The sequence below is a fragment of the Diabrotica virgifera genome, chromosome 7 (genome assembly GCF_917563875.1).
Source record: "Diabrotica virgifera virgifera chromosome 7, PGI_DIABVI_V3a".
NCBI classification, from domain to species: domain Eukaryota; kingdom Metazoa; phylum Arthropoda; class Insecta; order Coleoptera; family Chrysomelidae; genus Diabrotica; species Diabrotica virgifera.
This window is the reverse complement of record NC_065449.1, coordinates 76,255,793-76,270,427: the sequence shown is the minus strand read 5'-3', so window position 1 is coordinate 76,270,427 and position 14,635 is coordinate 76,255,793. Positions and strand designations below refer to the sequence as shown.

General features: G+C 31.9%; 1 protein-coding gene across 2 annotated transcripts in view; it reads right to left on the bottom strand.

Moving 5' to 3' along the window:
• The window catches only part of LOC114328470 (serine-rich adhesin for platelets), a 127,170-nt gene that overhangs the window by 86,864 nt on the left and 25,671 nt on the right, over positions 1-14,635 (bottom strand). For both annotated transcript variants that reach the window (XM_028277325.2, XM_028277326.2), the window contains exon 4: positions 10,452-10,652. In XM_028277325.2, the coding sequence (XP_028133126.1) occupies positions 10,452-10,652 (201 nt within the window). The remainder of the gene's footprint in view (positions 1-10,451; positions 10,653-14,635) is intronic.

Genomic DNA, 14,635 nt, shown 5'->3' with positions numbered 1-14,635 from the left:
CTTCAGTGACTGCACTATACAAAATAAATTGCAATTTACTGATCTAAATGCGCGTAATTTGGAAGCTTATAAATTATTCAATGATATGTAGTCGCCAAATAATTAGTTTAATGCATTTTAAGTACAACTTTCTCTTAAGCCGGGAAGATAGGGTGGTTTTCTTGCGAAGGGGTTGTAGCTCAATAATCGAAATGCACGTGATTTAATAGTTTATTCTTAGAGTATATAAGCTATAGGAATTATGTCCGCAATACGATATATTTTAAGTTTTCTCAGCATTTTTCTCTTAAGTTAAATCAATTAAAGGGTCGTTTGGAGGTGAAGGGGATGAGCTCAAAAATCGAAACTATATAATTTCAAGAGCTCATAAATAGCTCTTAATTCTGCCGCAAAAACCGATTCAATATTCCTATTTTTAAGTAGTGGGGGGGGGACTGACTCAGCCCCCCTCCCCCCCACTGAAGTATCAAATTCCTGCTCAGTGGAACGAGCTCAAAAATTTTAGTTTGCGGAATATGAGAGCTCATAAATAGCTCATAAATCAGGGCTATTTGTTTTTTAATTTTTGCAAGTGGGGGGGGGGGCCAGCTCAACACGGGTAGCCAAAACGCGTTCCAAGATTGCGGCTGTAATTTTAAATATTTTTTCGAGATATTTGGCACACATATTCGTAATATAATAAAGAATGGCGGTACAGAGCCCAATTTGAAAAATATATTAATATGTGGAAATTACTCTGTAATTAAATACAATATTAAAAAAACGAGCCTGTACCGCCATTAAGAAGAACAAAAAATACACTTTCTTCAAATAAACTTTTTTATCCGATGCCTAGATTTTGTGTCATTTTGGAACTACTAAGATTTTTTATTTCATTAGTAGTTCCAAAATGACACAAAATCTAGGCATCGGATAAAAAAGTTTATTTGAAGAAAGTGTATTTTTTTGTTTTTCTTAATGGCGGTACAGGCTCGTTTTTTTAATATTGTATTTAATTACAGAGTAATTTCCACATATTAATATATTTTTCAAATTGGGCTCTGTACCGCCATTCTTTATTATATTACGAATACGTGTGCCAAATATCTCGAAAAAATATTCAAAATTACAGCCACAATCTTGGAACGCGTTTTCGCTACCTGTTGATCGCTAATGTTTCCTCTTAATAGTTTTTTGTTATATAGTCGGGTTATTATAACAAGTTACAGAACAAAATTGTACAACAAATTTGTTGTACAACTTTGCTATTAACGTGTTTTGTTACATAGTCTGGATCCGGCTTTAGGTATGATCAATCAGCCACTGCCATGATCAGTAACTGAAAATTTCTCAAATCCCAGAATGTGGTTATATCCAACACATAAGTAACTATTTAGATGGGAAATAAGCCACAATTAAATTGAAAAAATAATTTTATTAACGTTTCGACGCCCAAATCGGGTGTCGTTGTCAAAATACAAAATACTACTAAATTAAACAAAAATGTTGTTGCTAAGTAAAAAAATTCTTCCAATAATTTATTTAATCTGACTCATTTATATTGGCAATTCAGACGTATATTATACATTTTAAAGTAGAAGACTTTAAAATGATATCGCTAATATTTATGAGTTGCGTTCCTGGGACGACTTTACTAAAAGATAGTTCATTCGATTACATTAAATCAATCCCAACTCAAGAATATCCGTCACAAAAAAATCATAGCATGTGATCTGTCTTTAAAAAGACAACCAAATGCAACGATGACAGTAAAATTCTCACGTTAGAAAAGCAAGAAGAAACCTCGTGATACTATCCCGACATCGTAAGTATTTGGTCTTACATTTAATTTACTTTCAAAAACAAATACCAAATTCTGACTTTAATATGCTTAAATTATAAATAATATTAATAATATATATTCAATAAGTAATACTAAAATATAAAATATGTACTAACTCGATATGTTATTGACTTACTAATCGTGGTATTTTCTTTCTATCAACTTCCTCTTTCAGTATGGGTAACCACATCCTACTGCATTCTACCGAGGAATTTGCCACACAATTGGTTTCATTTAGCATAATGAGAGCCGCTTCTTTGATTTTGCTCTTTTTACTATCTGATTCTTTCAAGACTATACTTTAATCTCTCCACTGAACTCTATGTTCATTATCCCATGCGTGTTAACATATTTGAGATCTATCAAATTCTCTATTTTTAATATAAGACTGATGTTCACTTATTCTAACGTTTAAAGGTCTTGATGTTTCACCTAAATAAAATTGTTCGCATTCACAAGGTATTTTATAAATGCAATTCTTTGTTTTTTCTTGTTCATTGTTAGGTTTAGTTTTAGATAGAATATCTCAATGTGTTTGTTGTTTTGAATGTTGTTAAAATGTTGAATTCATTTCCTATTGTTTTAAGTTTCTCAGATAGTCCTTTTATATTATATGGTATTGATGTTCTTCGTATTATTTCTTGTGAATGTTGTAGGATCCCGTTCTAAGTTGTTCTGTTCCATTCGATCCAATCTTGACAATTCCTTATTTATAAACAAAGGATAATCATTTTTTAATAAAACAGATGTTAACAATTGTTTTTCTTCTAAAAATGAATTTTCGTTAGAACAAGTAATTTTGGCTCTATCATGTAAGGATTTAATGATTCCCTTTTTAACGTTGATGTTGTGATTTGATTTGTAATTGAGATATCTGTTGGTGTGTGTTGGTTTTCTATACACTTGAGTCTCATATCCAGTATCCTTCTTTGAGACTAAAACATCGAGGAAAGGCAAAGTGTTATTGTATTCCTTTTCCATTGTAAATTTTATTGTCTCTTCTTGATCGTTTATAATATTCAGGAATGTATCCAACAATTCTGATCTATGAGGCCATATTGAAAACACATCATCTACATATCTCCACCATACTGTGGGTTTTAAATTTTGTTTAGAAATGATATTAGTTTCGAAATCCTCCATAAATATAATCCTCAATAATAATGGAGATAAAGAAGAGCCCATTGCAAGACCAAAATTTTGTTTATAGAATTCATTATTTAGTTGAAAATAGGTATTATTAGTACATAATGTCAATAACTCCATTATAGCTGATACATTTAGTCTTGTCCTAGTTGTCAATGTATTTATTCATTCTCTAATTTCGTTTTGAATTTTTTTTTGCGAAAGCTGGATTGCAAAATTTATTTTGCAAAATCTATTGAACCGATCTTAATGAAATTTACAGTATTGTTTTACTGTATCATAAAGCTTTTTTGGGTTAAATATGAAGGTCCTAAGTGTAGCATAAATGGTTGAAAAACGTAAAATGCGAATACTTGTTTTTGAATGATTTTTTCGCAATTATTGCTATTTTGCAACAAGGGTGACTATTTTTTAAATTTTTAACCAATTCTATATTGTAGGAAATTTAATTACACAACTTTTATGTAGTACAACTTTTCTCGGAAATAAATACTTTTAAAGTTATGATCAAAAACGAAAAAAAAAAATCGAATTTTTCCTTCATTTTTTGACATTTTGATTATTTAAACAATGTTCCGGACCTTCTTGAGAGGGAGGATAACTCAAATATTATTATTTGAGTTATTTTCAACCAATTTCTGCAAAAAAATTTGAGTCACCTCTCAACGTCCAAATGTACTAATATTTTTACAGATGCGCCCTGGTCTATATGTTTAAAGCTTTATAATATAATGGAACATTTGTAAATAAACTGTTTATGTCAAAACTTACTAAAATATTATTTGGATTAAATTCAATAGTTGATAATTTGTTTAAAAAATGTTTTGTATTTTTTATAAATGTGTCATCATTATTAGCAAATGGTTTTATAATGTTTAATACAAATTTTGATAGTTCACTACAAGGAGAATTGATGGTACTACAAATGGGTCTAAGTGGTATGTTCGATTTATGAATTTTCGGCACTCCATAAAAATGTGGTGTCTTACTGTAGTGAGGTGTCATTAATTTTCTTTGATAGTATGTTAGATCATTTTTAAATTTGAATAAAGTTCTATATATTTTGTTTTCCAGTGTCTTCGTTGGATCCTTCGTTAATTTCGTATAAGATCCATTTGTAATTAGATCTGTAATTTTGTCCTCATATTGTATTTTACTCATTATTACAGTTGCACTGCCTTTATCCGCTGGAAGGATTGTTATGGAGTCATCATTTCTTAAAGTTTTTAAAGCTTTCATTTCGTCTTTGCTGATGTTCTGTTCAATTTGATTAGACTTTTCCAATTCAAGTTTACATAGTACTATATTGTTCTTTTTCATGAGTTGGTAGGCACTGGGATATTTTCTCCACTGAGCTAATTATGTCTAATTTTGGAATAGAGGGATGAGTAACAGCATAGTTTAAACCTTTTGACAATACCAAATTTTCCGTTGCATTTAAATGTATATTTATAGATTGACAACTGTCGCAACATGTCATTATTTTTTCAAAGTAAATTAAATATAACACCAAATACTTACGATGTCCGGATAGTATCACGAGGTTTTTTCCTGGTTTTCCCTCGTGATTTACTATGGAATCTCTAACGCGAGAATTTTACTGTCATCGTTGCATTTGGTTGTCTTTTTAAAGACAGATCCACATGCTATGATTTTTTTGTGGCGGATATTCTTGAGTTGGGATTGATTTCATGTAATCGAATTAACTATCTTTTAGTAAAGTCGTCCCAGGAACGCAACTCATAAATATTAGCGATATCATTTTAAAGTCTTCTACTTTAAAATGTATAATATACGTCTGAATTGCCAATATAAATGAGTCGTATTAAATAAATTACTAGAAGAATTTTTTTACTTAGGAACAACATTTTTGTTTAATTTAGTAGTATTTTGTATTTTGACAATGACACCCGATTTGGGCGTCGAAACGTTAATAAAATTATTTTTTCAATTTAATTGTGGCTTATTTCCCATCTAAATAGTTAATCATAAAAATTCCACAAGAAAATAGCTTCAGAACAACATCCAAAATATAAGAATGATATTCGAAATTTATAAATATGTACATAATCAAATGTCTTCATCATCGACAGCTATTCCATCCATAATCGGATGCCTCCTTAATGTCATGAATCCATCTGGTTTGATGTCTACCTCTACTTCTCTTTATTTGCTCTTGGTCATAATTAATCGATTCGCTTTGTGCAATGGTTGTCTTCCGACATAATGTCCTGCCCAGTTCCATTTCAATATGGCAATTTTTTGGTTTACATCTGTTACTTTTGATCGTCTTATTTCTTATTTCTCATTGGATTTGTGATCGCTGAGCTTAATATTGAGCATTATCTGTTCCATAGTTCTCGGAGCCACTTGGAATTTGTGTAAAATGTTGTTACAGGCCCATGTTTCAGATCCACATGTCAGAACTGGTAATAAATACTGATCGAAAGTTTTTGCCTCCAAATGCTGTCCCTGCTAAGGAACATCTTCTACTTAAATCAGCCTTTAGGTTAAGTTTTGATAGTTCGACTCTTTGTGCTAAGTATATATACAACTGTACCTTTTCTACATTATAAATATAACGTTAAATCCCCAGTTATATCTAGAGATTCGTCTATTAGATATTCAGTTTTTGTTAGATTTATTTGTAATCCTATGTTTCTTGATTTTGTTTAAATGCTATTTTCTAATAGCTCTGCAATTCTTTTCTGTCTTTTGCTATTAACGTTAAATCATTGGCAAACCTCACATGGTTCAGGTTTTCACAGTCTACTACTCTCTGTAGTTTTATAGTTTCTGTTTTTCTTCAGTTTATACTTGCGATGTTGCATTATCATATACATAGTTACGGATTTTTGTAGATCAGTCGACAACTCTATTGTTGCTTTTAGGGCATTAAAGATTGCCCAAATTTCGATGGAGTCAAACGCTTTCTTGTTATCTACCATAGCTACCTAGAATACTGTTCTTATTACATACTTGTATGATCTGTGGTGCTATAATATTTTCTAAATCGTGCCTGTTCCCGAGGCTGATCACTATCCAGTTTGTTAGTTGCAATGTAATAATTATCTTCACAAACAGCTTATACAAGACTGATAATAGACTAAAGTCACTTTTTAGGTATCATTATTATAAGAGCATTTAACCAAGCTGTGGGTACTTCACTTATTCTTATACATTTCATCATCATCATCTTGGTGCTACAGCCCTTAGAGGGCCTCGACCTTCTCAAGCTTTCTACGCCATTCTGCTCTGTCCCTTGCCTGCATTTTCAAGTTGCCGACTCCGATCTTCTCGGCATCTTGTGTTACCCCGTCCATCCACCTAAGCTTTGATCTACCCCGTTTTCTCATTCCACGGGTTGGGCTGTTAGAATCTTTTTTATCATGTTCGATTCAGGGGCCCGGGCTACATGTCCTGCCCACTGCAGGCGGTTTCGCTTAATTACAGTGATAATATCTTTTCCACCAAACGTATGCTTGTAGATATTCTGCAGTTCAAAGTTATATCTACACCTTCATATTTCGTTCTCACAGACCGCTCCGAATATCTTGCGTAGCACCTTTCTTTAAAAAATCGATAGAGCGGATTCATCTGTTTTAGTTAGCGTCCATGCCTCTGATCCATATGTGAGAACGGGGACTATCAATGTTCTATACAGCCTTATACGAGTTTTTTGAGACAGACGTTTGTTAGCTAAGTACTTTGAGACTATGATAACACCTGTTTGCAATTATTATTCGTCTTTTTATTTCCCCTGATGTGTTATTATTGGGGTTAACCGATGTCCCTAGATATATGAACTCTTTGACCGCTGCGAAGTTTTGGTCATTGATGATTAGATCTGCGTCAACATTTCCAGCTCTTGTTTGTGTTAGTCGCCATGAATTTGGTTTTATTTCGATTTATATGTAACCCCATTCGTTCTGCTGCTGCTACTAGCTCGGTTAGGATTTCCGCAGTTCTCGCTCTGGTCCTTGTTATAATGTCCACGTCGTCTGCATATGCTAGAATTTGGACAGATCTATTGAATATTGTTCCCCTGCTATCTAAATTAGCGTCCCGTACGACTTTTTCTAATGCTACATTAAAAAGTTGACACGCCAGCGCATCTCCCTGCCTTAACCCCCTATGTATTTCAAATGGGGTTGACGAGTCGTTTTGAATTTTTACTGCTGATATCATCTTCGCCATTGTCACTTTTATCATACATATGAGTTTTTTTGGAATTCCTAACTCATTCATAGCGTTGTAGAGACTTGGTCTTAAGACACTGTCATACGCAGCTTTAAAATCGACAAAAATATGGTACATATCTATGTTAAACTCTTGCGCTTTTTCCAAGATCTGTCGTAGTGTAAAGATCTGGTCAATGGTTGAACGTCCACGCCTGAATCCTGCCTGATATTCTCCTAGAAACGTTTCGGTATAAGGCTTCAATCTCTCGTGCAAAATGTTTGACAATATCTTGTACGCTGTATTTAGGAGTTATTCCGCGGTAATTATTGCATTCCAGTTGGTTTCCCTTTTTGTGTAACGGGCATATTAAGCCTAAGTTCCATTCTTCAGGCATTTGCTCCTCAGACCAAATTTTACAAACTTCTTATACATTTATACACTCTAATACATTTATTAAAACTAATTTTTAGCATTTTTATTATGTGTTGTCCTCCATACCACTGATTAACCCAACATTGTTGGGTTAATCTGTGCCCATACTTTATCATGTCTAATATTATTCTCTCTTTACCTGAAGCTTTCTTATTTCGCATAGTGCTTATTGGGTTTTTTATTTCGTCCTCTGATAAGTATATCTGATATATCTTCAGAACCAACATTTTTTAGTATTTTTTTGGAGTTTTTCGTCTTTACCTGGTGGTGATTATGATTTTGACTCATACAATGTTTGCTAGTAGTGTTCTATCATGATGATTATTTTTGAGTTTTTTTATAAATAGATTTCTACCTTTGCTTTGTTTCTTCTTCCAGTCTCGTATGCATATATTATCTCGTAATATACATAATTGTAATATAATTACTTACGAATAATAAAAATATTACTTTTAGAAAACAAGGAAAATATGATAGTAGTTAAAAGAAACTTACATTTATTAGCAGACTGAAGTTTAAACAAACTAACCCATGCTTTTAATGTACTGTACATTAGATATTTAGTTAGTTCTAGAGAGCATACATCAAAGCACAACCATGTATTTACTTTTTAAGCTGTAGTCTGTATATTTCTTATATCATCATAATTATTTAACCAGATATAATACTTTTCGATAATTATTCAATTAGAAGATACAAAACAAGGCAGTTGCTCATCTTACCAGGCAAAATCAGATTAAAAAACATTAAAAAATGTCCTTTATTCCATAATAGGACCATATAGGTCCATTATAAAATATACTGATATATGATTTCTAAATTTTTTTTAAATATTTGTAAACCAGTGATTGAATTTGATTTCAATATTATCTAACAATAAAACACTGAAAACGTTTGTTTTCTATATTTCCACAAAATTTATTATAACTATGTGACTACAGCTTTTTTGGCAGAGTGCCTTTCTCAAGTGATTTAGTTTACTATGGGTTTGCCTTTTTAAAGTCTAACTGAAGAGGTTGAGGAATGGGGAGCTGTTTGTCTCGAGTTGTTCATTCAGAATTATATCTGTATTTTTTAATTTATTAATTTCCATAGATTCTAATAAACATAGCTTACGGCCTTTATTTTGAATATGCAAAATTTGAAACTCTTCATTAAAAGAATGATTATGATCTAGAAGGTGAAGTGCGTATGTAGAAGTGTCTGTTTTTCTATTGTTGAAAGCCCTTTTGTGTTCTGCTATCCGTTTGTCAAAGGTTCTGCCAGTTTGATCGATGTAAGTTTTCGGACAGTCACCACAAGTTAGTTTGTAGACACCACTCTGTAGTTGTTTTCTCTTTCGGCTCTTATTGTTCTTAATATATTTGCTTAAGTTGTTGTTAGTTCTGAAAGCTGGTGTTATTCCTTTCTTTTTTATGTATCTGGCTATTTTTGTTGTTATCTTGCCGGTATATGTGATAGAGCAGAAGGTACTGGGTTCTTTCTGTGGTGGTGGATAGACTAATTTCAGGGCTTTCTTATGGAGTTTTTGGTTTAAAATTTTATTAATTGTTTGTTCGTTATAGCCATTGTTTACTGCTATTTGTTTAATGATGTTCAGTTCTATTTCGAAGTTATTTTTTGACATGGGAATTTCCGTCAGTCTATGTATCATGCTATGGTAGGCTGCTAATTTGTGTTGTGTAGGATGGGATGATGAATTGTGTATAGTTGTGTCAGTATGGGTAGGTTTATGATATACGGAGAACTCATGTTTGTTTTGGAGAACTCATGTTCTCTGTATATCATAAACCTACCCATACTGACACAACTATACACAATTCATCATCCCATCCTACACAACACAAATTAGCAGCCTACCATAGCATGATACATAGACTGACAGAAATTCCCATGTCAAAAAATAACTTCGAAATAGAACTGAACATCATTAAACAAATAGCAGTAAACAATGGCTATAACGAACAAACAATTAATAAAATTTTAAACGAAAAACTCCATAAGAAAGCCCTGAAATTAGTCTATCCACCACCACAGAAAGAACCCAGTACCTTCTGCTCTATCACATGTACTGGCAAGATAACAACAAAAATAGCCAGATACATAAAAAAGAAAGGAATAACACCAGCTTTCAGAACTAACAATAACTTAAGCAAATATATTAAGAACAATAAGAGCCGAAAGAGAAAACAACTACAGAGTGGTGTCTACAAACTAACTTGTGGTGACTGTCCGAAAACGTACATCGGTCAAACTGGCACAACCTTTGACAAACGGATAGCAGAACACAAAAGGGCTTTCAACAATAGAAAAACAGACACTTCTACATACGCACTTCACCTTCTAGATCATAATCATTCTTTTAATGAAGAGTTTCATAATAAATTAAAAAATACAGATATAATTCTGAATGACCAACTCGAGACAAACAGCTCCCCACTCCTCAACCTCATCAGTTAAAGACTTTAAACAGGCAAACCCATAGTAAACTAAATCACTTGAGAAAGGCACTCTGCCGAAAAAGCTGTAGTCACATAGTTATAATAAATTTTGTGGAAGTATAGAAAACGAATGTTTTCAGTGTTTTATTGTTAGATAAAATGAACTTCCATCAAGTAACGGTCGAATCCATCAATTATTTCAATGTTAGATTTTCTTGTATAATGTTCCTAGTAAAACACTAATTTAAGAAATCTACTATCCAAAAATAATTTTACTAGTAACTGTAGACTAAAAAACTGATGTGCCATTAAATATATATCTGTCAACGTAGGTACTTACTTGAGAAATAATAGTAAACAGTAACTTAGTAACGTTACTAATTTGACATTTATCAATATAAATCAAAATAAATAAAAAAAATTAATACCTGGAAACATTTTTCGCAGTATCTGAAGAGAGGATTGTCATTTATAGACTTGCATTGAATGCAAGTAGCAAATCCCAACCTAACTATAGATGTATCAGCCAAGGAACTGTTATCGGATTCTTCGCAATCGGTCATCCAATTGTCAAGGTCAAGTGAAGAATCGCACATAGCCCCAACTGCAGCAGCGAAAATAACTTGATCCTATAAAAATGAAAAACATGAAATATATAAGACATTAGCTATATTACAGTTAAGTAAATGATTCTTTACCCATGCGTCATCATTTAAAGCATACAAAATAAGTTGGAAATTTATTCTACGCAACAGCAACTGAGAGAAAGTGGCTACTGTTCCGATCACGGATTGCATTATAAAATTTGACGTTATCAAATAAACAGAATGTAAAATGTTTGGTTTGCTTTAAAATTTTGGTACATAATTACAGTGACATTTCAAGTAGCTTAATAACTTCTTTTAATATCATTAGTGATATTAAATATTTGTTATAATATAAATATTTGACAATAAAATATTTTCTTTCTGTTATTTATTTGACTTTTGCGGAAACTTAAACAAAACCACCCCTTAACTGTGAATTAGGTTAACTTTGTATGTAAATTAATGACAAAATAAAATACATTTACCATACAATTTCAAATTCCAATATAAAATTTGTTGTGAAAATAACCGTTTGTGTAATATAAATAACTTCTAAATGCAAAAACAATACAAAAAAAAATAGCGAAAAAATCCAACAATCTGACAGTGACAAGTAAACAAACCAGAAACGTCACAAATTGTAGATAAAATCTGAAAACGTTCCCAAGCGTCTTTTTGTACCTATATCTTTTAGATGTACTGAGTTTAGTTAGAGCATTCATAAAAATAACATGTGTCTTTACTTAATAACAGGCGGTAGCTGGTTTGTGTTTATATTTATGCATGGAAGACAATGATGCTAGATAAAAAGTATGTGTTTTATCTTGCCAGGTATTAATGATGCACGAGTAAAGAACCCTGGACTCAAGTGTACATATGTTACATTATTAATATAATATAATATATAGTCTGTCCGCTATAACTTTTCCCATGCGGTACGAGTCATTTTCAATCAAATTAAGTCAAAACATAAATTGAAACGAACGTCGATGTGTATATACATTTTGTATACTGTACACTATATACTACACACATCGGCGTACGTTTCACTTTCTGTTTTGACTTAATTTGATTGAAAATGAATCGTACCGCATGGGAAAAGTTATAGCGGACGGACTATAGTTAGACATAAACTCTAATACAAGACATTAGCATTATGATTATGTAATATGGATAGTTATTCAATGTAGCAATAGAAGGAACTGTCCAGGCCAGCGTAATTAACACTAAACTGTTGAGGTGGGGTCATATACGACCCCATAACTAACAAATATTGGTGATATCTCAAGGTAACGGCTATGTATCTCGCCAGACTCGTTTAGGAATGCATCGGTTAAATAGTGTTATGAGAGCAGTTGCGAGGAAAACATCTTGTAAATTATTATTTTACTTTTATTTCATGCTAAATATTGGCTGGGGTACGTAAAGGCACCACATCACCGTGTCATTTTTTAATTATGTAATTCTGCTTTTTTGTAGAAAAATGGCTAGTGCAGGGTTGGCAGGTTTAAACCAACATGCTTGAAATCTTGGTTTAAACCAACTTTTTTTTTAAGAAAGTAAAACAAACTGGTGTTTTTATTTAAAGTTTTTAACCTTCCGCAACTAACATAAGTTTTCTGAACATTAAAGCTAACATCCGTCTCAGAGATTGACTAAAAAAAATGTTTCCATTGATACAATTTCAAATGTAGGGTTGTGTTTGCTCCTTGAAGAAGTGAAATTCAACAAGAATGATACCTATTTTTAATTTATTAACTTCTTAAACATTAGCAAAATAGCAAAGAAAATAAAAACAATTACAGTCGGAAAAATGAAATAATACCCATGAACGAACATATAAAATACGCTGTATTTTCCTGTCACCGTGTCACAAAGAAAATTGCCCAGCGCAAGTACATGTAATAATAATTATTACATGTACTTGCGCTGGCCAATTTTTTGTATGACACGGTGACAGGAAAATACAGTGTATTTTATATGTTCGTTAATGGGCATTCTTTCATTTTTCCTACTATATATAACATCTCATTTGTGAAAAACAAGCTCAATTTTTCCACTGCCGTTTTTTTGTACCTAGCTTCACCTTTTACTTCTGGCAATTGGGTTACTAAATTATCAGTTGATAATTACGTGCGTAAGCACGTTGTTTCTTAATATAAATATTTTTTTCATCGAGTAGGTATGTCACTTCCAACATCTGTCTCTGAGAAAAAATTTGCCGATAATTGCATAATCACTTGGCACTAAAGACTCAAACTTCAACACTAAAAACAGTCACCTGAATCAGGCAGCTACTGATGGCGGCGAAGATACATAACGAACAATTTGGATATAATCGTAAAAACTCTACATAAGTGGTCCATCTCACAAACCGAATGTTAGTCACGGAAGGTTAATACATTTGCCGCAAATGAAGAAACTAAAGATAAATAAATTCTATTTTTGTATTTTCGAAGTTATTAGTTATTTGAATATTATCTCGTTTAAAGATTTTTTTGGTATATTATTTTTTTGTGTGTGTAAATAAAAATAAAAGTTGCCTTAAGAATGTTTTCATTGTTTATTACTACTAGGTATGTTATAAAATAATTTAATCATTTTTAAAGTATGTATTTACACATATATACTTCATATCAAATAAACCTGGTTTAAACCAAAAAACTTGTTTTTTTTTAAACCTTGGTTTTTGCCAACCCTGCTAGTGGGTCATCAAAAAAAAGTATCCTACAATGACCCCAACTTTGAGGAGACTCTTATGCAGTGGTTTAGCGATTTAGATAGCTATACAAAAGAGGAAACAATATACGATACAATAGCAATACAGAGAAAATTTGGTCCAATAAATCTAGTGTAATTTTTTAACAATTACTTTTTAGAATTGTTTTTAGCTTTGTCTATTGACTATTTGATTTTTATGTTTGTCAAAATCAAGGGTTTTATTCAGAATGTGTTATAATCATGTAACAATCAAGGTAATAGCTCTTTAAAATCTAATATTTTTTTATTGTAGTTTAACCCTGCTGTCCCGTTCGAGTCAACTACACAAATGTACTGTTCGGGTCAATATGACCCAACTATGGTTTACGCTCCTTAATCGAAATAAAATAAGCTAATGGTGATAAATAAAACTTTATTAACAAGAAATTATGGTTAATTAAACAAAAATTATGTTGTTAATGTAAATTAAACCTTATTAAAAAAAACAAAAGGCATTTTTTCTTTCAAAAAATCCTAGTAACAAATATCTACAAAAATTTAATTCAGTTTACAACTGGGACAGTAATAAAAAGAATGGATTTTACAAATATGTTTGTGATATAATACAACATAATAATTAGTCTTGTTATCGTTTTTACGGCAAGTTTACAGCGTGTTCGTTTAGCAGGCGGAGTTAGATTTAATAGACGGTTCACTAGCATTTCCATCTTGTCTACTTGTTCCTGCTCGTGTCCTTTTTACCAGTTCGTAAGAGCCTTTAATTATCGGTATATTTTTTCTGGAAATGATGACTGGATTCATTAGTTTTTTCCCAATTCATCAAGAAAAATTCGCCGTTTTCCCAATTGATTGGTATTCCATTGGATATTTATTGATGCCCATAACACGAACGCGTTGTAGGCAGAAATGTCCAGTAGATTATAAAAAACAATCATTGGCCAGCGATTTATCTCTTCTCACATGTATACGTGCCAACAAGCTAATTATAGAGTATCCACTGCTCCCTTATTTGAATTGTAATCTAAAATAATTTGGGGCTTTTTCATTTGATGAAAGTGATGCATGATGCATCGATTCATGATGCAAAGTACTCATAAGAACAACATTTTTATTATTTTTGGGAATATTGTCAAATCTTGCATGAAGCAAAAAAGTCGAGCTATGAACTTCTTTATTCGCGATTTTTGCTGAAAGCTCCGGTTTATTTTACTTATAATCCCCGGTATTGTATCTACATATTTTGTTTTAGGAGAAATTGTCCTAAATTTTACAATGTAAAAAAGTTATACACGTAATATTGTGGC